Source organism: Tenrec ecaudatus, chromosome 4, assembly GCF_050624435.1.
Source record: "Tenrec ecaudatus isolate mTenEca1 chromosome 4, mTenEca1.hap1, whole genome shotgun sequence".
In the NCBI taxonomy this organism is placed as follows: Eukaryota; Metazoa; Chordata; class Mammalia; order Afrosoricida; family Tenrecidae; genus Tenrec; species Tenrec ecaudatus.
Genome location: NC_134533.1, coordinates 97,224,796 through 97,249,357, shown reverse-complemented (window position 1 = coordinate 97,249,357; position 24,562 = coordinate 97,224,796). Strand labels below are relative to the sequence as shown.

Sequence of the window (24,562 nt, the reverse complement as noted above, 5' to 3'; positions counted from 1 at the left end):
TCAACAAATTCACACAAATATGAAATGATAGTGTAATTTTTTATATTAGGTTGAGTACATAAAGAAAAAGGGATAAAATACAGAGTGAATTGGGATTACCTTACACTTTATGACTCAAAAATCTGTAAGTGATAAAACCCAGTTGATTACAATTTTTCTCAAAACAGAAGTGCAAAGTGAGAGTACTTGTTTAAATGAGGAAAATGCAGCAATCAGGAAACTAGGGAAATTCTAAGTCAGCTGACTGATCTTAATGCCTAGAAAAGAAGTTGGCTTCTAGAAGGTACTGAATAGTTCTTAAATAGATGAATTACGGGAAATTAGCTTTCCATCAATCGGTTATCAAGATGCAATTACAATTGAACTGTTTACTTGTATTTTATGTTTTATTAGCAGCTGTGTGCATGCATGCAGAATGCTTTTATCGTTTTTATCAGTCAGACCATTTTGGTAAGCTAACACTTCATGTGCCGCAGAAAATGCAAAACATGGTTTTGTTAATTGTCAGAGTGGACATTTTTAACAAGTTTGAACAGGCAGCCAGAGCTGTGGCTGTATGTATGTGCTTCCTGCTAGCCTTTCCCCATCTCCCCGACAAGAGTGAAAGTTTCTCAGGGGAACTTTCTGGTTCAGTATGTCTCCAATTCTCACACTAGAGCCCGTAGGACCCCAAGAGGGCTCAGACTTTAGCTTCTTCATCTTTCTGTTCTAAGTGCTGAGCAAAGTGCTGAATGAATGGATCACCAAATTCTTACTGATTTATTTCATTGATAAAGCAAGCTTTTAACCATTTTTAGTTTTGCCAGGAAATGTGTCAAAGTGGGTTAAACAAAGATACAAACTTACAGTCATAGAGTAATTTATGACTCCTGGTGACTCTATAAGACAGGACAGAACTGTCCCTGGTGATTTCAGAGACTGTAACTGTTTGCAGGAGTGAAAAGTCATATTTCTCCCTTGGAAGTGCTGGCGATGTCAAACGCCGACCTTGTGGCTAGCAGCCCAATACGTAACCACGAGTCACCAGTCAAAGTGGGTTAGGCGAGACCAAAAGTCCAAATATAGGAATAATAGAAGGAATAGTTCTTAGAACGTACAAATGAACTGAATTAGTTGGAAAGGTTAAGGCAAGTAAGATTGAAAGATACGTTGACCTTCATGCTAGAAATACAACAGAAGGGTGGGAGCTTGGGGTAAATAGTTAAAAGGAGTTAGATGTCTTTTTATGAGTTACATCCTGCAGTGAGTTCATTCTTCTCAAATTCAATTTCATACACATTAGATTAGTCATCAAGTGGTAACTCAGAACATAAAAATGATTTTCAAGTTTAGGGAAAGTAGGGCTTAGCAGCTAGACTGTGAAGTTTAGAGGAACCAAGAAGTAACTGATTCTTTTAGGAGTATCCAAGAGTTTCCTGACCTAACATTAAGAAGCAGAGCAGTCAGAGTAAAGAAGTTGTATGCAAAGGTGAATTTTCCATTGTTCCTTCTGCATCTGGATGGAATAGATGGATCTCTTGCTTTGGCCCCTCGTCAGTCTCCTTTTAGCTGAGCACATTTTCTTTTTAACATCTTAACAGTTTTCAATCCAGAGATTTGCTATGAGAAATATATTACTGACATTAATTATTATACACTACAATAAAAATGTCTTTCTTGATTTTTTTTTATAATGTATGTGATCACTTCTCATTTTTCCTGGTAGCATCAGGACTTCAAAAACAGCGAGGGTACCTCCTAACGATGGCTCTCTTTTCTAGCATAGCATGATTTTGTCTCCTGTCTTTAGAGAGGCTTTTTTGTACAGCACTGTCTAACCTAAGTTTCCGTTTGGTTGTGATGTCACCTTGAATAACTGACTAACATTTTGCACAGCTGTTCAGGTGTGGCTTTAAATTTCTTTTATATTCCGAGCAAAATAATTCCTTCTAACATATTCATGACTTCTATTGTAGTTCTCCAAATTATGCATGGTGCTATTACAATGCTGGTTCACTGCATATTAAATATGTGAGAGCAAGCGGTTTTTATGCTTCAGGTGATTATGGAAAAACTCAGTTTTTGGAGGAGGATGATAATGGTGGCAGAGAAGTGAGTAACAGCACCGGCATTCACAGGCAAAATAAAGTTGCAGTGGAAATAAGCATTTAGGTGAAGGCTAATAGTCCTTAAAATCATGAATGGGTACAGAGCTAGGCAGCATCTGCAGTCAGGAACACTGTCAGATTCTAAACCTGCAAGAGTGAAGTGATGGGGCCCAAGCTTGAGCTTCTGTTTAATGTGCTTATGAGGCTGGAGGATGAGCTGGAGGATCTGGTGAGATGCACAGAGTAACCTTAGAGGCTGCTATTAATAGGAAACCCACCAACCAGTAACCAACCAGCCAACCAACCAACCAACCAATCATTGCCACGGAATCAATTCTGACTCATCGCAAGCCTATGGGTTTCCAAGACTATAAATAGTTATGGGAGTAGAGGGTCTACTCTTTCTCTTGAGAAGCAGTTGGTGGGTTTGACTTTGTGGTTAGCAGTCTGACATGTAACCATTATGCCACAAAGACTCTTGTTAAATGGGAAAGCAGACAATTAAAATGTAGCTTCTCTTTATGTAGGAGAAAATAGATTTTCCACTGAAATCACATAAGAAGACATAGAGCATGTCCATCCTCGTGTGCACCTCTGAGCAAAGTGAATTGCTCAATCAAATGATGGTATACTAGAAGAAGATGCCTGGTGACACCATCCTTGCTATCCAAATCATGAATTTGGATGTTGCTTTACAGATTCCACTACTAGAATTGTGGCCTTCGTGAGAAAAATGTGGTCTAGAATACCTGGATGGAGTCCTGCGGCTTGCGCTATCCTAAAATGTCCTGAGTTGACAAACTCGCAAAGTGGAGGAGTGGGAGAGAGGAGGCTAGCAGAGGGCAACGTTCTTGAATATCATTTTGAGAGTCAACATTAAGAATGTGAATCTTCTAGAATTCAAGTTTCTTCAACTACATAAAAATAAAAACATAAGAAGGAGGAAGAAGTAGAATCCTTTGTTCAGTTTTTAAATCAGTCGAAGACCAACCAGGCAGAAGAGGCACGCTATCTTTGCTAATTGTAGAAAAGCAATGCACATATATAATGGAAATTTGGCAATTTGATCAAACTTCCTTCAAGCAAAAACTGGGACTGAATGTTACATGAATATTCAGACAATAGCAACCTGTTTGGAATTGCTGTGGAATATATTCCCTAAATGTATTCATTCTATCATATCCTAGGCATAAAGCCAAAGGCGAAAGAGCAGGACATGAAAAAGCTGAACCTGAATTATGTTTTAAACCCTGTTGAGTTTAATTTTACTTACAAAGCAGAATGTTAGTTTGTCACTTAAATTTGCCCCTTACAGCCCTGTAAAACTACCTGGCTTCTTGTTATCAGCTGCTAAATTGTGTTATTCATTTGGAAAGCTCCAATTTTAGGAGCATCCTTCTAAATTACTAGGCAAGTGCTACACAATAAATACACATAATCTAAAACAGGCCACAGCAAGCGAAGAAAGCAATTTTCTGTAAATTTGGAGGCAGTATGGGATTTGCAGTTCTATGAGCCTTGTCACATCAGGAGGTGCAAAGGAATTTTCTTTTCCTAGCCAAATAGAATTATGATGAGAGAAAGTGTACTTTTAAAAGTTGACATTTTATAAAATGGAAATAGAGATTCACATTCTTGATATCAATTTGGAGAAACGTTCAATAAGCCTTCTGAACAGAAACAAACACACAGACTATGAACAAGCTGCCACTCAGTCCAGCTCTAACCCATCTTTTAAAAACAGAGTTTTGCTGGGGCCAGTAGTGGACGATGAGCTGGCAGAAATCAATAAGCCTTTGGTGATTTGCACAACTGAACAATGAGGGGATGAAACTCCGTATGGTGCATGTCCTGCTTGGAATTTTTAAAATAACATTGATGAATTCTCAAAAAATAGAATACCCGTGTGGATAAAACACTAGTTAATTAAAAATGCAAGGTCTTGGGGCGAGCGGTGAGATTTTATTTGCAGAGACTTCATTCATGCAATACTCGCTCTGCTCAAAATGTATTACCTCTGATCAAAATCGGAGAGGATTCTAGGTAGGATCCTAATAAGATTCTAGTTGTTGCTTCTGCTGGAGCTGTGGGCTCAGCACTGGACCAGACCGGCTAAGCACTTCAAACTCAGCGGCTCACACCCAGCAGCCCTCCCCCGCCCTGGCTGGCCGCCAACCTGAGACCAATGAGTAATCTGTTCCCTTAAAGACTGACAGCCGCGCCATTCCTACCTCGGTTGCTAGGCGTCAGGATCAACGCTAGGCAGTGTCTTGCCTATGATGGTAGTTCATGGTGTGTTTGCCTTGTGATTATCACTGAGAGGTACATTTGCATGCTTACACTATGTGAACTGCTCTGTATGTACATTATACTTAAATCCATAGATCAAAAGAAGAACAAAAATGAAGGCTAGAATCTGAGTAACCAGAAGGGGTAATATTGTGCTAAAAGAAAAGCGTGTACTAGTTGTTTGGTTAATTCACGGAAGTTGTGGCTTCTCCACAGGGTCACAGGCGTAGGTGGTGCTACTCATCGTGGGAAACCACTTAACTGTGATTTCTGCACAGGGAGGATGTGTTGACATTTCCACATCCCTGTCACTTAACAGTTACAAATCTCATCATTTTAGGCATGCGATTGTCCTGTTTGGGAAGCAGAATTTAGAAGTTAGTGGGGGAGGAAAAGAGCCTGGGGATTCCACTCAATTTGCATCGGAAAAACACAGAAACACATACAAATGGATGGCTGCATCTGCAGTCCAAGTGTCTTAGTGGTTCCACTGTTGACAGTGTTCACTTGGCATTCTGTTGGTTCAACGATAATGGCCACTTATTACTAAAGTTCTCTTGGACCCTGAAGTTGCATCTGTAGGTTTGGTCTGTTCCTAAGGAGCAGCTTTCCATGTAATCTTTTCAAAGGCAAAAGGTTAAGCAAAAATGACATATATTGTAAAGTCGAAAGTAAAATGCACAGTACTGCTATGCTCAACGTCCATGCATTTAAATTCCTTTGTATGATAATTTATGGTGATCATGTTTTCAGACTGCACTATTAGCATACTCACCCCTAACAAGAAGTTCTGCCTCATCTGACACACTGTCTGCTGTGGTCTGTACCCTGCAGCCATATCTCCCAGCATGCATCAGAAGGATGTTCCTGATCATTAAATCTGCAGAGGATGCTTGCTGAAAGAGGGATGAAGTGGCAGTTTAAAATGTTGCAAATCTGCCTAGTTCAAGGTGGTTTAAGGGGGGGGGGAACTTTGCATATTTAGTTAAAAGGCTCTATTTGGGCCTTACAATTTATATGACAACAAATCAGAAATCAAACATGCCCTAATTTAAGGAACACATGGAAGTTATGTTTTTCAACAATGGCTATTACAGGGTTTGATCATTTAATACTGCATACAATCATTTATCAACTAAAATATTTAAGAAAGATTTAAATATGCACATACAAAATCATATCTTCAGAAATATAGAAAAATTACTCAGTGAGCAAAACATTATCGCTTTTCAATTCACAGACAAGCCTATTTTTGTGGCAAGAGAATAGTATTGACAGGAACTGCAACCTTGTGGGGGATTAATTATGTGAGCGGATAGCAATCAAAACATTATCTCTTGTGGCTTTTCTGAATCATTCCTTTGTAAATGCACTGTGGGCAACAGAACGAGACAGTGCTTAGGTGAAAGACTGCTGGTCCCAAAGCCATATGTCTTTACTGAACAAAGATTAATTCCTCCTATAACCACCACCATTCGGGACCAGGGGCCGTCTGAATCTTTGTTAATCACTGCAGCTACAAAACACAAAGGAGACTCAAAATGTTAGCTCTTGTCGGGAGCAGGATGGATAGAACATAGTTGAAGAATAACTGCAGTTAAGGAGATCAATAAGTACCAGGAAGCTCTCTTAGAGTCATCATTCATGGGATCAGTGACGATCCTACACTATAGAATGAGGGAACAAGCCGTTCATTAGTTCATCTTGTCTTTCACTTACGCTTATCAGGAAAGACAGACTTCCTTTGTTATGTGAATGTATTCTGGGTTTACAATTCAGTATATGTAGACCAGTATATGTAGACGTGTGTGTGAGTGTGAGTGTGATGACATAGCATAACTCCAATACTCCCTCCAGTTTCTTGAAATCAAAGAACTGACTGGAATGAGAGCAGATGCAGGCAGCTCAAAATGACAGATTCAAGAACTCAAAATTCGCCAACAATAATTGAGCACATAAAAGAAGGTCTAATGCAAGTCATAGAGAAGTTTCTCTGATTAGAGAGCTTTCAGTTTTTGATGAGATGAACTTGAGTTACTTTTTTTTCCAAAGGAGTAGGGTACTGATTCTGAGAGGGCAATGTTTTAATGGCTATTTAAAGAGTTTAGTTGCTTTGCTTGCCTTTATCTTTAAGGTGATCCAGTGGATTGCATGAAAATCGTGAAAGCAGAAATGATTTAGAGAAGCCCTTCAAATGCATTTCCTCCCCTTTTGTAATGCACGCGTGAGGAAGTTCATGGTGAGCTCTTTACCTCTCCAATGATGTGTGTACCTTTAATTCATTTCTTAAACATATATTTCTATTTTAGACCATTTCTTTCTGCTATTTCATTTCTGTTTCCTTTCCTTCCTATTAGTTTTATGATAGCAACTTCCAAGGGTGGTGACGTTTTCTTTCATGAAATAATCAAGACATGGTCTGGTTTAGCCATTTGCAGGGAACTTCTTCATCTTGAGGATGCATTAAAATGTCACAACAATTATTTCAAGGAATGTGATTTTTGTCCAGTGAATGTCCTGCACTACTAATTTCCTGAGAATAAGTTGTCATTTTAAAATTCTAATAAAATTCAATATTGTCACGAGACTGTTTCCGTGCTCACACCTTCTCAAACCAGAAAAAGAAATTTATAAGCCTTAAATAATATTGATGGGAGATAAAATCTGCTATAAATATCAGACACAATTCAGTAGCAAATCCACATATTTAATGTAAAAATGAATTTTAAGATTTGGTCAGTTTATTTACCGTGGGTCCACCTTAGGTTTAAAATCCCTCTTTCCTTGATGGCTTTCTTAGAAGCTCTATTCATGGGGGGTACACAGTAAGTTAATCAAGAATCTCTCAGAACTCATGTGCCCAGCAGAAAAGTCAAGGAGAAGCCCAGAGAGGATTTCTAGAAACAACATTGTCTGAAGGACTGTGATGTTTTTGTCATGCTTTTTATTGACTCTTGTATTAGAGCTTAAATTTCTGAACACCAAGTTTACAAAAGGCTTGGGTTTACATTGGAAGCCCTCAAACATTTTTGAGTCTCCACAACAATTCAGCCTCCATTGCATTCCTTCTGACCATGAATGGACAGTGTGAGCAGCTAGGGCCTCAGGCAGAGTGCCTTAGAGAGTGAGTGATTGTCTTTCCCTTAGCTTGTTCTGAGAGGCAGCAGCCGGCATTGCCCTTGGGGATTTGCCTGGGTGTATCCTTAAAGGAAATTGGGGTGTCATAGTCTCTTCCTCATCAGTGGCATCCTGACTGCTTTGGTTGGCCAGCCCTGAAACCAATCTTACAAATTCTTCTAACATAATATATATTCCCCAACCATTGTCTTTCCCAGCTTCTGTGGTTCCCCCAGTGACTGTGATGTACTGAGCTGCTTCCACTCATGCTTTTATGGCAGTTTCTTTTGTCCTCCGTGTCCTCTGAATCTCTGCAAACCCTTAGGAGCTTTTACAACGTCCAGCTAATCATCTCCCTCTCCAGAGACTGTGTCTGTGTCCTTGCCTTGTTGTCTCCTGCTTAAGATTTAATAAATGTTCTTCTTCAATTATCTTTGGGGCTGCTTTTGTATTTTAAAGCACTCGTGAGCCTTAAAAAAATACAAACCAAATTTATGGCAACTTAAGAACAGAAAAAAAAAGGTTTTAAGTCTTTTTGGGGGCTGTCATTCATATTTTTTTAGGTTTTTCCTCGAAATCTATCTATCTATCTATCTATCTATCTATCTATCTATCTATCTATCTATCTATCTATCTATCTATCCTTTAACAAGAGTTCCCGAACCTTTGTCTTTCTGTGGAGCTACAGCAAAAGAAAAGCTTAATAGGATGAAGAAGTGACTTCATTAAAGTCACATAAAGGTCCAAGGAATTCAGGAGAGTGAAATATAGATGATCTTTCTTCTGCTGTCTTTACTTGGTTCCTGCAATTAATAGTGTGCATTGCCCTAGAAGCTGGCCAACGCTCTCCTACCATCCATCAAGACAGGGGAGGGGAGGGGAACTACCGCTACCATTTACTGTACACTTATGGGTACCAAGAATATCCCAAAACATGAAATCATCTCTTTTTGAGCCTATCTCTTCTTTTTTGGATTGTATCTGCATCATATTTTAAAAATTCTAAACAGGAAAGATTCAAAGTAAAATGATTGGATCGTGAACACTAAACCTAAATTACCCTTTCAGTAGATTTACTGATCTTTCAAGAGAAGTAATGAGAAGAATTCTTGTGGGAGCCCATTATACTTAATCTCGGCTCACAGTACGCCGTTCCTGAGAGAGAAACGCCACAATTTAGTGCACTTTTAATGAAATGGTTACTTACAGCAGATGCTTGCTTTCTTAAGTTTAAACCTCATTTTCGCTTTTTCTCTCTCTGGAATTACTCGCTCCTTTCCTGTTTTCTTTGACACTTTCTTTATTTCCTGCCTGTTCTTTGCTGCTTTCTTGGGCTCTATGAGCAGATGATGTTACTTGTTGCTTCAAACAATCTTCCCCCTCCGTTGACGCATCCCTGAAAGTACTACTACCCAGAGCATGAGTATTACATGCTGCGTGTCTGTTGAATAAATGAAGAAATCAAGGGTCTTATGAAGGAGGCTGTGTGTTGACCCTGTGGTGGAGCAGCAGTACGGCCATGTCACTTCTAGTTCTCGGTCAGACAGTCGCGTTAGACAGTTGCTACGTCAGAATGACTTTGGAGTTCAGCAGGAAAATGTTATCTGCCCACCGAGCTCCGGTCCGCTACTAGCTTTCCCTACACTAAGTGAAAGATGAAAGGCTTGGCTCACAAGGCTGCCTGGTGTCTTCCGAAAAAGAACTGGTTTAACTCTGCTGCTCTCCCCTTAGCACGTTTAGAATCAAGTTTAATGTCCTTATTTTAGCAGAGAAGGCCTTTTAGAGTATGGTTCTACCACAGAGGGGGAATTCTGTTTCTACAGCACTGAATTCTCCTTCCCACTTAGAACTGTCTAGAACTTGGCTTTTTGTCTTCCTATTGTGCATGAGTGTTTTCTTCTCTTTTCCCGAGAAACTGCCCTTAGACACAGTTCAAATGCCCTTGCCTTGGTAAAGGCTTCCAGGGTTCGCTGTAAGCTCCTCTATCCCTGCTCCCAGATGGTTTGCTCTCTTCGCCTTTTTCCTTGTTGGAAGTCTGCCCTTAGATCCCTTTGGTCTTTCCAGGGTCAAACTGTTCACTGGCATGGTGATTTGTCATTGGGTTGACCCTTAACAAAAGAAATGCCTTTTAATGGCTAATAATACCCTCAACCTTTGTTATTCTCTCAAAGGTCGGGAGGGACATGGGAAAACGCTACAGGGGAAGATAATGGAAAAGAGCACTTTAAGAGGTTATAGGGGCTTTGGAATGATGCAGAGTTTCGTGAACGACTGCTCTCCCACTTAATAGATCTGGAACTAAGGGAAATCCATCAATCTCTCAGTCTCTCTTCAGAGCGTCAGTGTGATGATGTAAGTAAAGCCCACAGCAATGTGTCTGGCACACACTAAGTGTTTGATAAACATTATCTGTTGGAGGGTATGGAATTTCCCTCTTAGCCAAGAGGAACATTTCTTTAATTGGTATTCTTTCCCTCAAAAAACTGGATATCATAGTTTTCCATAGTTGGCATTGACTTGATGGCAGTGGTTTGTTTGTTTGTTTTGAGACTAAACACTTAGGATTTTTTTCTTTTAATTTAAAATATGTCTCTTTTTCTCACCCACCCCTTCTTAAAGCATTATAGTTTAGTAGAAAACTATTAAACTAGCAATTAAAAAACCCTAGAATTTTAGCCTTTGTTCCACACACCTTTTTAGCCTCAGAACTTTGGGAAAATCACTTTATTGGGCTGGTATCATCTGTACTCTTTCTCCTGAAGCACAGCACAGAAGCAAGTGAAGACATGACACATCCATGACATTTTAGGATGTGCTCCAAAGATGTAAAGGACTCTTAAAGCATTTTATAGTCCGATTTACTAGCATTCTGAGAACATATTGGAAATTTATTATTTAAAAATATGATGCCTACAGTTGGGTGTTCTTGTCATCTGTGGACTCATGCTGAATGAATGTGCCTTTAGCCTTCTTAAGGCGCTCACATAGGACAAATCCAGCATCCCTAACCCCTGGCAAACATACATATGAACCCAAGCAATTTGGCATATAGTTTCTGTTACATAAATTCCTTAAAAATCCTACTTAACATAAAACTGGGTACCAGCTATGAGCCATGGATTGTTGGGTATGGTTACTGTCATGGACATAAAACCATGGGACATAAAGGTATTTCTTAGTTTAAAGGATTTCTTGGTAGCCATTTTTTTTACCTCAGAGGATATGTTGCTTAATGTACATGAGCAAATATATATGTATATATATATAATAGTTGTAAAGGGAATAAGAATGCATTCCCTTTACAACATATATATATATATTCACTTTAAAGCTATTTTTGCTTAATCTGCATACATTTAGATTTAGACTGAAGATGAAAGAAATTTGAATATTGCTTTAAAGAAATTAGGGATACCTAATTTTCACATATAAATAATTGACATATTTTCAGAAATAGTGATAATTGTTACTAGTGAAGAAAATGTTTGAAAACTCACGTCTATTGTTGTGAAGTATTAAATGCATTCATCAATACATAGGGGACACAGAATGGGTCAAAATGCCTCTAACATCTCATTAATGAAATCGTGGCATTTAATTTTTAACTTACATTCCAGTAATATGACTTTAAGGTCTTAGAGAAATGCAGGAAACATTTTATTTGGTGACACAGTTTATAAAGTAAAAACTGGATTCATTGATGAACTCAGAATAACTAACGTGCAATATTTGGTTCTAAACCACTAGTTTGGTAAACATAAAGATTAAGATTTATATATCAGTTCAAAGCAAAAACAGAGTCAACTACAATTAAGTTTTAGTATAATGAACTTAAAAACTTAAAATCTTACATCATGTATGTCCTAGATCACAATATAGAATATATGAGGAACATTTAATTCATGAGCAACTGCCATCTATGTCACATTAGTGCCCTTTTCCAGCTAGACATACAGCAAGCACTAGGGAAGGTGTTTTTTAACACGCGAGACTTAAGGACTATTTTAGTGTCCTGATTCTTGTCAAATATCTTTCTTCTGATCTTATGGCTATTGAATTTCTTTTCCCTCGGGGAAAAGGAATTCTCTTTTCCTAAATTTAATGTAAGTGGCCAAGGCAAAGAGAGTCTAAGTGCAGACACCATCATTTCCATATTAATCAGATGTTCCTTTGTTGAAAAACTAAAGAGGCCTAAAATATCTAAACAAAGAACACAAACACACACAAACGCAAATCATTGCCACCAACTCATAGTGAACCTATAGGATGGGCTGAGACTGTAAATCTTTCTGGGAGTAGAAAGTTTGTCTTTCTCCCAAAGAGTGGCTGGTGGTTTTGAATAGCTGACCTTGAGGTTAGCAGCCCAATACCACCAGGGTCACCTTAAAATACCTAAAGTCAATCATTATGTAAGTTCATGCTCTATTGGACTTAACTTGGTAAACCTTATTTTATATGCTATTGAGAATATTTGACTCATCTTTATTATGATTAGTTCAATAAATACTTATTTCTGTGGGATTTTATTGGGTAGATAATTTTATCTGAAGTAATGCAATTGGGTCTTTCTCCTATTTACTGAGAGACAACGCTAAACTCTTGGAATTCCCTGAGTAACCAAGGAGCCTTTGTTATCTCAGACCTCCAGGTCATACTAGGGTTTTTGCTAAAACTACCTGATATCGACTGGGTGGGAGGAAGGAATAGGGAGGAGGAGTTACCATTTACTCCCCAAAGGCCTTCAACAAAGGCGCTATAGATGCAGGAGCTTCCTGGATATCTTGGTTGTCAAACAAACAAACAACATTGATCCTCAGGGGAGGGACAGCACACAAGGGGAGACATGGAAGCTTCATGCTGTGAACTCTCCCACACTGCTTAGTTTGAATCCATTTTGGTATAATAAAGCTTGTACATAATTTTAAGTACAGCACCTTCTGTGAAGTCTGTGTCGTTCTAGCAAATTATCAGGCCCCAACCCTGCACAAGCGAGTGTGGTTGGGAACCTCTGAGTTACCAAATGACCTTCTCAAGGGGTAATGTAAAAAGCAGCAAATCAGAAGCATGGGGAACCCCAAGGATTTCTAAGCTAACTGCTGTCTTGTTCGCATGGGAAACTGGTATCAGAACTGAACATAAACTCAAACTCTTCTCCATCAAGTTGAGTCTGCCCCATAGGAACCCTAGCGGGCAGGGTGGAACTGCCCTGTGAGTTTCTGAGTCTGTAATTGGTTACAGGCATAGAAAGCCTCATCTTTCTCCCATGGTGTGGCTGATGTTTTCAAACCGCTAACCTGGCAGTTTGCAGCTCACTGTGTAACCAACTACTCCACCAAGGCTTCAGAACTCAACATAAAAATGGAAAAATAATGGTTTTAATTCATGGTGATTTGCAGGTTTTTTCTTAGTGGGTATCAGAAAAATGTGAATATTTGAAGAAATGTATCTTCCCAGCTAAGCTAAGCTTAGATCTACAGATACAAACCCAACACGTGAGGAGTGTCGAGTCTAATGCAATTTGAATGGAAAGACTATGGGGTGGAAGTGTAGTGCGGCTGTCTTCATGCCCGCATCTGGGTATGTTTGATCAAAGGCGGAGCACAGACAGGAGCGCGTTGGCTGATAGCAACATATGTAGACTGGGGCCAGAGTAAGATTTTGTTTCCCCCTTCTACTTCTGGGTTGCATATAACTTTAGCAACCATATCAGGAGCATGGTTCCTTAATTTATATCTTTAATATGTCTTTCCAGTCAGCTTTTTATAACCTCTCTGTCATCCCCTTTTTCTAACCCGAACATATATGACCTGCCACTGCAAGGTGAGTCCATTTTAACAAGGACTCTATTTACCAATTCAAACATCTTCCCCGATCCACACTGCTTACCGGCTCGGCCAACTTCTTAATCTTGCATGCAAGGATGAAATCAACCTAACTTGAATCTGACTATGGCGGAAATGAATTTTCTATGAGCCTTGGTGCAATGGTTGGGCCTTTAGCTACTAATCAAAGCATCAGTATTTTGAACCACCCACTGGCTGCTAAGGAGGAGAAAAGACCAGGCTTTTTGCTCCCATGAAAACTGCCGTCTAGGAACCCCTATGACACTGTTCTATTGTCATATAAAATGCTAAATCAGAATTGACTCTGTGACACGAACACCACCACTTATAAATCCATTCCAGTTTAGAATGATCTGTCTGGGTGTCCGGATCCTACCTTGCCTGTTCAAACCTGGTGCAGGCTTCATACATTTCAGAAAGTCTTCATTGTGGCCCAGGATAGGTTCCCTAATTCTCAAGCTAAGTCGCAACAATAAAATGCACAGCTCTTTGTTATAAAAGTATGAGGAATTTTAACACAGTGGTAGCGTGTTCTCCCGAGAAGGAAGCTCTTTTCTATGCTGGATCATTTCCATCGCACAGCTTGCGCGATCTTGGAGGCCGTTCCGCTGACCACTGCTGTTCAAAGGGATTTGGGCTTCTAAACACGAACTGTCCGTACCCACTTATGGTGTCCTCTGACATAAACCATGAGGTTTTTACATGTCCGTCTCTGTAAATTGTAAAATACCTATCCTTCCCCTACATCTGCATCGTCTCTTTTGTGAATATATATAATCGATGCATGTTGGCATGACAAATAGAAATAGAAAAGTTTTCTAAAGATGCACAGTAATGCATTTCATGTTTCATATCCACTGCTTGGCATAGGTCTACAGACAGCACATTTATGTGCGGTTGTCCCCAGATCTCCTTTTTGCTTTATTCATGAATCTAGAACAAATACAAAGCTCACTAAATTACTTTTGTCAGCTAAACCCAACGCATTTTATTCTTACTTTGTTGATACAAACGAAGGGGGACAACTTCTTACATTTTGAAAAAAGGAGTTGGGGACTTCCTCTCAATGTTACGGTGTCATGGGGCTGAAAGAAGCCACAGAGGAGCCTCCGCTCCTGTGAATGTTGGCGTTTTTGTAAGTGCAGAGACAGACCAGGACTTGTTAAGGGAATTAAAGATAAAAAGGCATTTGAAATCACATCTCGAATAGTATGAGAATATCATCTTCAGTGTTTGTATGCTAGATCAATTTTCACATGGAATTATTTCAGTAATAATATTTTATAATCTGAATAATACCTGGTCCATAGCTTGGCTCAATGAGGCAGCACTGACAGGTAAGAAGATATTAACAACGGTGACAGGCAATGAGCATTTTTCTTCAGAGTAATGATGTCTGATCATGGAACAGCCTGACTATTTGTCACATACGCCTGTGATTCTCCAATTAACTTTCACTGAAGATACATAAAGATGATAGAACTAGTCACAAAAATCTGTTCCTTCATGCGTGAGTTTGTGCTTCATAAAGAACTATAGTAACGATACTACCCCGAAAGCGCTGTAATTACGTCTGACAGTGTATGCGCACTTGCTCTTAGCAGAGTCCTGATCACATGGACAAACAGCTGTGGAATTGTTTACTCGCTCCTTAACCTAATATTCATTATATTTTATAATTGTGTAATTATGAAATAGCAAATATTAGTAACCTTGAAGCTACCCTCTTTTATTCCAAATAAGCCTGGCTGATCCATGACCAATGTATGGGTGCTTCCACAACTTTCAGGTTTAATTGACTGGATTTTGTACAATAGACAAAATGCCTTTGTCTTACTCAGCCTACACATGCTACTAGAGAAAGGAAATATAATTGATGCCTTTGAAAAACTCACAAGGCTATATGAAAGTAGACAACTTTCTATCATACAGTGTAATGAGTGCCATAACAGAGAAGAGCACACACACACACACACACACACACACACACACACACACAAGATCATGGGAACACAGGGAATTCAGGACAGATAAAACCCTCAGGACCAATAATGAGAATATCATTACCAGGAGGGGAAGGGGAAGGTTGGAGGAGAGAGGGACAACTGATCACAATGATCTACAAATAACCCTCTCCCAGGGGGACGGACAACAGAAAAGTTGGTGAAAGGAGAGAGTGGTTGGTGTAAGATACGAAAAAATTATAATAATTTATACATTATCAAGGACTCATGAGAGATGGTGGGGGGGAATAAAGTGAACAGATACCAAGGGCTCCAGTAGAAAGAAAATGTTTTGAAAATAATGATGGCAACATATGTACACTTGTATATATATATATATAGATTGTCATAAGAGCTGTATGAGCCCCCAATAAAATGATTTTTTAAATCATGAATTTTAGTGCGAAAAGAGAACAAATCATCTAGCCTACCATATTCCTACAGCAGCTGAGAAGAGTGATGGTTTAAAAGTCGAGTGACGTGCCCAGTGGATAATTAAGTGTGGACGCAAGAGCAGAATTTTAGACACCCAGGTCTTGGTCAAATGCTCTTCCCAGTCTGCTGCACAGGCTATGGACGCACTCTTTGTTCTGCCTCAAAACGTGTGTGGCTTGATTCACACATACCTACCACGGCAAGTTTCCCCACATATATTACAAGAAAATAGTAAGTGATTTGCTAATGGCAATAAAATGTTTATTAGTAATTAGTTCTCTAAAAAAGCTTTCATATTGTTTGGAGGACATTTTTAATGGCTGTATGATAGATTTTATGTCAGCTTGACCCTTTGGAAACATGTAGGGGTGAAATCTGGCCTGTTGGTCAGGTCATAGTCTGGAGATGCCTGTCTGGTGGGGGGTGGGGAGGTGGCCTTTTCATGACGAACAAACCGGCACCCTCCCCATCCCACCTCTGTCTCCATCTTCTTGCTTTCTGGGACTCTGTATCTACCTTCAGGGGCATCCCCATGTGGACCACCCAATTCTGAGAGCTGATGTGTCCACCACATTGTCACTGGTCTTGGATCCACACATCTCTGCACCGCCAGGCTGTGATCTTCCTGTAGCCTCCTTTCTGCACTCTTGGCCTGCAACTCTGCGTTTGAAGAGGGCCCAGGCTAGCATTGGGATTATGAACTTGACTTGATTTGGGATGGGTTGCCTTCTGGATGTGGAGTTATTTCTTGATATCATTCTTGATATTGTTCTTTCTTGTATACAAATGAGTGATACCGATTTGCTCCCTCCAGACAACCCAACCTAACACATTAGACTGTTCATCATCAGAACACATCTAGACATGAAGAGCTGCATATTTCTTTGAGATGACAGAATAACCCTTGTACTGAAACATGGCGATTAACTGCATTTGCCTATTCTGTCAGTTACTTTTAATTTGATGATTGTCCTGATTTTGGAAAATCTTCATTTTGTTTTCCACCCTACGAAACACATAAGATCCTGCCCTCAGGTAACAGATTTTACTCACACATTTTCTTTTGAATGGGAAGTGGCCCAAATTTACCTTCTTTACCTGGGTGTATAATTCAGCTAGACTAATATTTTACTGATATATCAATGTCCCTGTTGCTTCTCTGTTTTCATTTAATGCTTTAAAGTTAACATGACTTTGTTTTGACATCATATCTAGGCTTTAAGAGTAAATTGAGTTTTCTCATGCCACTATATTACCAATGCAGAATAGTGAGCAATTATGCCCAAATCTACCTCCATCTTAGCTGTGTGGAAGAGTTCGTGGTCAACTGCCTGTAAGATTTCTAAACCTTTTTACTGAAATTAGTGCAGTTCACACAGGCAGACTATAGCAACTCTCATCTGATTCATCAGTTAGAACCAGTATTGGACTGATATTGTTATAAATCCAAAAAACGGGGAATAGAGCAGGCCACTCTTTTTCATTGATTTTTATTTTCTCCACAAAACTCTAAAAGGATAAATCTGGAATGAGTAGTTTGTCTCTGGCCTCCTTGTTTCTATGGCTTATGGATTCAAGCAACTTCTCTATCACACGGAGTTTGTAGACCCACGGAACAAGAAGGCTAGTGCTGAGGCCCAGAGAACTACAGAGACTTTCTTACACTGATCTGCTTCCCTTTCTTCCTTCCCCTCTCACTCATTAGGGACCCATTTGCATCCGTTCTTCCCTATTATTCCTTCCTGGCAATTGATTATCACCTTGACTCATGATCTCCAGTCATTCTCTAGAGAACACTTCCTACCAGCAATTGAAATTAATCTTCAATCCTTCATATGAATTCAATTTAATATCTTCAGTGACGTTTAATTTCTGTCCTGTTGGTGATTGTTAGTTATTATCTCCCCCTTCTAGCAAGGTGGTTAACCATTGCATTATGAGGGGTTAAAATTTTATCCCAAGAGGCAACAGTGAGCTAAACTTTATTTTAACAGGGCTAAAATGAGACTATTGTAGCACAGTCCTCTCACTGTGCTTTGCACTACATTGGTTGCTATGCTTAGGATGATACTGCCTGTATGTAACACTGCTCACAGGATCTATTCTCCCCCCCCCCTGCTCTCAACTCACTTCCAACTCACAGTGTTTAGAGAGCAGGGTAGAACTACCCTTGTGGGTTTCTGAGACAGCAACTCTTTGCATCTTCCTCCTGAAAACTGAGTGCTTTCGACCTGCTATTGACCCTGCTGGTGCAAACTGCTGCTGAGTCTGCAGTGAGCAGCCAAATGCATATGAAGCCTAGGATGGGGCTCTTTGTCTGCTGTAGCAGATCAAAGGTGTTCGCACACATTTTGTTAGCTCTTTGGTTGAGAAGCAGAGTTTAACTTTTCTGCCCCGGGAATCTGAAGTGACTTGATGGCTTTTGTGGCTGATAGAAAATCGCAGAAGAGATGTCATGAAGATTCTGTGGTGAGGTCAAAAGAAGACTTGCAGTCTCTCCTTTGACCCCTTGGAGAGTTTGTTCTGGAAAAAGTCGTCAGGCCTGTGAAAAGTTGGACGAACGTGATGCTGCCACGTTTTGAAAAATGCCATGCAAGCTGAAAGGTCTGCCGTCTCCAGTTACTTTGACCACTGGAGCTCAGGTTCAAGGTGCCACTTTGAGGATGGACGTGCAGCTGACCCCAGCTGTGACATTTTGAATTACATGTGAAAGCTGGGCGATGGACAAAGAAGACTGAAGAATTGGTTTCTTTGAATTATGGTGCTGTGAAAAATATTGACTCTACCCTGAAATGCCAGAATACTTAACATATCTTTGCTGGGAGGACAGCGTGAGGATAGTGAGACTTCGCTTCGTGTACTTTGGGCATTTTATTGCAGGGACAGCCCCTGGAGAAGAATTGATCGTGCTTGGCACAGCCAATGAAAAAAAAGGAAGACCTTCCCAAGATGGATTGGCACAGGTGTCTAAAATAATGGTCTTCGACATAGCAAAAATGGCTGTGAGGATGTGCAGAGCCCAGCACGGATGTGTCTGTTCTAGGGTGACTTTGAGACCTTGTGAGTTGGAACCGAGTTTGTTATATCCAACAGCAACAACAGCAACAAAAAAACCCAGATCCCAGACATCGGAGTACAGGGGCCACCTAGGGAATTCCAGCAACAGAGTAGAAACGGGAGATCCATCTGAATTCCAGACTGAAGCTTGAAGGATTTTGTACATTCCAGCGATGTATAGCCATTCCAGCTATTGTTGCACCCCTTCATGTAAGGCCTTATTCCTGTGAACCAGATTCAGGTTGTCCTTGATTGTTTAAACTGCATCTCTATGACTTACTTAATTTACTGTGTTACAAAATGTTAAGCAGAATAAAATGGATGGTGTTTTACATTATTAAGTTTTGAGGTGGCTTGATATAGAGCAGTAAATAACTATAAAACAATTTGTTGCCAAAGTGGGCCACTACCATAGCTAAAGGCCATATATGTATCATCGTATCATCGGCTTTGGGATTAGATGGTCAGAAGCTGACAGGGCAATGGGACCAGGCTATGGACGCAGCCTGATAGGGATTTAGGATGCAGCTGATAGGGTTTGAAGGGCACTGAAAAATTATTACTGGAAACGAGAGGGGAAAATGCTCCCGCATGTAGTGTCAGGAAATAAGGCCATAGAGCTACTGTGGACGGCACGTATCCACAGAGAACAAATTGAATTTTTGACTAGGGGATTTCCTGGGAAAAGGTTGAAAGTGCTTACTGGTTTTTACTGGCTGGGTATAATAAATTATGGATTGAGGAAAATTATATAAAAAGAGAGGCTGTGCATTTCTCCACAGGACATGGGAGAAACGTAAAACAGCATTAGATTTAAACACAGATCTGCTTCTCATCTTTATTTTCTCCAAATGGCAAAGAACTCTAAGAGTAAGAAAAGACCGCCCACAAAACTGAACTGAACGCATTGCTGCTGAGTAGCTTCAACTCACAGTGACCATTTGTGGCAGAGCAGAGCTTGCCCGGTATTTCCAACGCTGCAATTCTTACAGACACAGAGGGCCACGATCTTTCTGTCCTGGAGAGTCTGGGGCATCACAGCGCTGACCTTTCAGTTATCACCCGAGTTCTTAACCGCTGCACCATCAATGGTTCAGAAGTGGCCCCATCCACCAAAAACCAAACCCACCGTCATTGAATTACTTCGGACTTATCATCACCCTGTAGGACCCCCAAACTAAGTGCTCCTTGGGGGTTACTAGAGCAGACAGCCCCACTTTTCTCCCGTGGAATAGCTGCTGGATTTGAACTAGCGATATAAGCAATAGTTTCAGAACATATCAAATCTACTGTGCCAAATAAAGGATGTCCTTAAGATGACGAGTCAGTAGCTGTAGGTTCCCGTTTACACGGCAGAATCTGATGATCATTCCTAATTCTGAGCCTCAGTCCAAGGTAGGGAAGGACCCTCGGAAACGGTTGTAAAGCAAAAGAAAACCTTTACTGCCATCTTGTCAGTCCTGAGCCCCGGGGACTCTGTGTGACTGGAGACCTGCCTCTGTGGTTTCCAGGGCTATAAACCTTTCTCAGAGGGGCCACTGCTGGTTTCAAACAGCAACTCAACTCTTCGTAGAGGCTGGGAAAACAGGAGACTGTGATTGGAATGGGGGGAAAACAGGACACCTGAGTTCTGCTTTGTTAGGGAAAAAACCAGCAAAAGTGCTGCCTGGCAATGTGAATGATAAGAAGATAATGAGTGTAAGGATCTGACAAGAAGTCTGTGAGGGGACAGCTGGAAGGGTTGAAGACCAGCTTCTCTAATTGTGTGATAAAATATTGTGGAATAAATGGAAGATAAAAAGGAATCTGTTCTTTTAAAGAATCATTTGTTGGAAATCAATTTTTAAGAGACTACTTGAATAATTGAAAAATAAATTTCTTTTTAATTTTTCATTTTTGAAAGAAAGTAATGACATTAGTAACTATTGGGTAAATATGACTAAAGATATTTTTACCAACATTTAAAAAATCTTGTATCAACCATGCTTACATGTTATTCTTGTAAATGAAGATGATATTAGGTTCATTGCTATACTCAGTTCCTAATGTGATATCTGGAATATGGAAACATCTTCATATATAAGAGAGATTTTAAAAAATTATTAAGCTTGTAGACAGTTTAAAAGAGAGAACATAAACTAATATGGTAGAGAAACTTTTATAATCCAATCTTTTTGCCCAAACATAATATTCCCAATGGAGTATTTAATTTTTACTAGTAGTTATACAATATATTTGTCAATAATAATGAAGATCTGGCTGGCTTGATTTTTCCCCTTAATAGTCACGTTTATGAAGCAATCGTTTTATTTGCAGTTTAACAGGCGTTATCTTCAGCAAGCGCCTGTGTCATTGCAAGTGTTTTTACCCAAACACTGAGTACTCGCTCACTCAGCCTACCTTGACAGCTACCGATGCTTAAGAAGAGGTCCCTGTGTAAAAAGCACCTCTTTTGGGCAACAGCATCAAGATGATACTGTCTTTCACTTTTAGGGAGATGTTTAACACCATCACTATTACTTCAAATTTAGCCATCTCAATTGGCCAAAAAGACCAAAAATTGCATGCAAACTACCGATTAAGATGTAGACTACAATAGTATCTCCCAATGAAGATTCAGAGGAAAAACAATTCAGTGAGAAGGTAAAGTCAGATGGATCATATGGGATTTCAATTTCCAGTTGCTTTAAGTATCTCCATATTGTTTGTGTGATCCAAAGATGACAATAGCAAAATTCAAATATGATGAGGGAAAATGTATTAAAGGTAAAATTGTGAACACCCAATTTGTGGAAGACCGTGGAGGACAGTGGGATGTCAATACCCATCTGCAGAGTACCTCGTCAGACTGAGCTGCTGACAGATCCCCTCTAACCACAGGCAAAGGGCTGAAACCTCTTACTCTCAAACACAGATCATTGTAACCCTGATTACACTGGATTAAACTTGATACCGGGTCAGTTGTCGCTCCTCTCTAGACCCAATCTGAATTAATTCTAAGTGCAAAAATCTCGTGCTTGCTCTATGTCAAAAATTCCTTCCCTGGCTTTTAAAATATTGATAGAAGCCTTTTCTGTCTTGATTATTGTTGGTATTTTTATTTTTATATTACTATTGTTGTATCCTTACCACTTAATTTCATTTTTGTTCTTTATTGTTTATGTTGGGTTTAGTGGTAGTGAAACACAGGAGTGGATGCATAAAGATAATAACTGATGCAAGGCTTTGTAGGGGACATAGGGGTTCAGGGGACTTTGGGAGTAAACAATGAAGGTGGGAAGGGGAGGAAGAACTAAAACGCAACATGATTATGCAAGACCTTTTAAAGGCTATTTACTGGAGGGGGAGAAAATGTTCTGAAATTGATTGTGGTAATGATCATATGATTCTTCTTGAGATGATTGAACGACTGAATTGTATGATATGTGGATTATAGGCTACTAAAACTAGGAAAAAAATAAAAAGGTCAGACGGATGAATATGTTGATCAAAAGCCAACTAAGGAAAGTTCAAGCTCAAACACCCTCAGATTCAACTGACATTTTTGAGAGTGACCGAAATCCTTTGCCTTGGGGACCAAATATTTAGTAACAAGTCTTATTTAGGATTTGTAATTTTATGAAATGGAATCCCATGATGATTTAACTCATGGAGCTCTCAAAGTCCTCCCTGAGGCCATCTTGTATGATTGTCTGCCCATTGTCCAGTAACTACAAAATTATATTATTATAATGAATCATGAAAATTGGGCGGAACTCTGGTTATTAAATAATATATTTATAAGTATCTTTAGAAGGGCTTTTTTGATTTAAAAAATATACTGAGCAATGTGAGTTTTGATGCTGATATAACTGTGAGTTACCATCAAGTAGATTCCGACCTATGGAGACCCATTTCCACCTTCATTAGGGCTGTCAAGACGAAACCCTTTCAGAAGCAGGTTAAGAAGCTTGTCTTCTGAAGTGCCTCTGCATAAGTTTGAACGTGCCAACCTTTCAGTTAGTGGACAAGCGCTTAATGAGTGTTCTCCCAGGGATTCCCTGTGAGGCTTTTTAAACAATTGCATGTTGTTGAATTTACAGTGACACCAATGATCATATGCTGTTCAAATTTCACATATATGGGCTTGAATGTTCCTTAGATGTTAACTCTTTGGAAGGTGAGATGGTTATTTAAAATTTAAAAATTCTCACCTGTCACTCAGAGGACAGTTCATTGCTGCTGTTGTGAGGAAGACTAACTACAGGGATGCATTTTATCGTTAATGGAGACCATATATATATATATATATACACACACACACACACACACACAAACATAGTACTAGCTAGAGGGAGCACTCTGTACTAAAAACCCGAAATTTGACCCCTGGATTATTTTTATTAAATCATTTTATTAGGGGTTCATACAGCTCTTATCACAATCCATACATACATCAATTGTGTAAAGCACATTTGTACATTCATTGCCCTCATCATTCTCAAAATATTTGCTCTCCCCCTAAGCCCCTGGCATCAGTTCCCCATTTCCCCTCCCTCTCTATACTCCCCTCCCTCATGAACCCTTGATAATTTATAAATTATTATTTTGTCATATCTTGCCCTGTCCGACATCTCCCTTCACCCACTTTTCTGTTGTCCGTGCCCCAGGGAGGGGGTCACATGTAGATCCTTGTAATTGGTTCCCTCTTTCCAACTCACCCTCCCTCTACCCTTCCAGTATCGCCACTCTCACCACTGGTCCTGAGGGGATCATCCGCCCTGGATTCCTTATGTTTCCAGTTCATCTCTGTACCAGTGTACATTCTCTGGTCTAGCCAGATTTGTGAGGTATAACTGACCCCTGGATTATTAAAGGCTATGCTAAGGTATCATGAGATTGAAACATTGTGCTTTAGTCCCACAAGCATGCAGCATTTAAGACCAAAAAGGTTATTTTGTAGCTATCAGGTTTCTTCCCTGGTCAACATGTTTAATTTAAAAAAATGCTTTTAAATGGTTTTACTGTTAATAATGTAGTAACTCAGCATAATTAACCCCAATGCAGCCATGATGTAGTAGTCAATTTAGATGTAGCCATTTTAACTCTATAACCATCTCGTGTTAATTGGCCTGAGAATAGCCATTTGTACTTGCACAAAGATGGCCAATTTTAAAATCTGTAACTGATGAACTGTGTCAGGTATTTTTGTATTGCTGATAAGTGTCTAAGCCTCTGATCCAAGTTCCCCTTTTTCCTCTACATTAAGTCACCACCTGCCCCCTGTGCTTTTGTATCCAAGTTTCTCTTTTCCCCATACAAAGTAACACCACCTTGTCCCCTAAATCTTGCTTTCTCCCTGATATCAAAAACTCCCATTTTAAGCATTCTGAATCTAGAGAATTAGGGTCTAGCTACACGAAAACCACCAGCTAATAAAGGCTTACTAGCTTTGATCAAAGTAGTTTGTGGGCTAATTGGTCCCATCTGGCACAACAAGAGAACCCAAAATGAGACCTTATGGCAGTGCAGTGGCCAACATGCTCAGCGGCTAGCCACATAGTTGTTGTTTGAAGCCATCAACTGCTTTACAGAAGAATGGTATATCGATCTGCTTATGGTAAAATTTACAGTTTAACATTTTATACTCTAGTGTTGCTATAAATTGGAATTGACTCTACTGTAGTGGGTGCTTTGCTTTTGTTTTTCTTTTAAATCTTATATCTAGAGGGTTGGTTATATATTTGCTTTT

At 39.7% G+C, this 24,562-nt stretch overlaps 1 protein-coding gene across 1 annotated transcript in view; it reads right to left on the bottom strand.

Annotated features, from left to right (window-relative positions):
• CNTN5 (contactin 5) overlaps positions 1 to 24,562 on the bottom strand; it is a 557,068-nt gene that overhangs the window by 114,659 nt on the left and 417,847 nt on the right. The window contains exon 15 of the mRNA XM_075547810.1: positions 5,152 to 5,272. Within this exon, the coding sequence (XP_075403925.1) occupies positions 5,152 to 5,272 (121 nt within the window). The remainder of the gene's footprint in view (positions 1 to 5,151; positions 5,273 to 24,562) is intronic.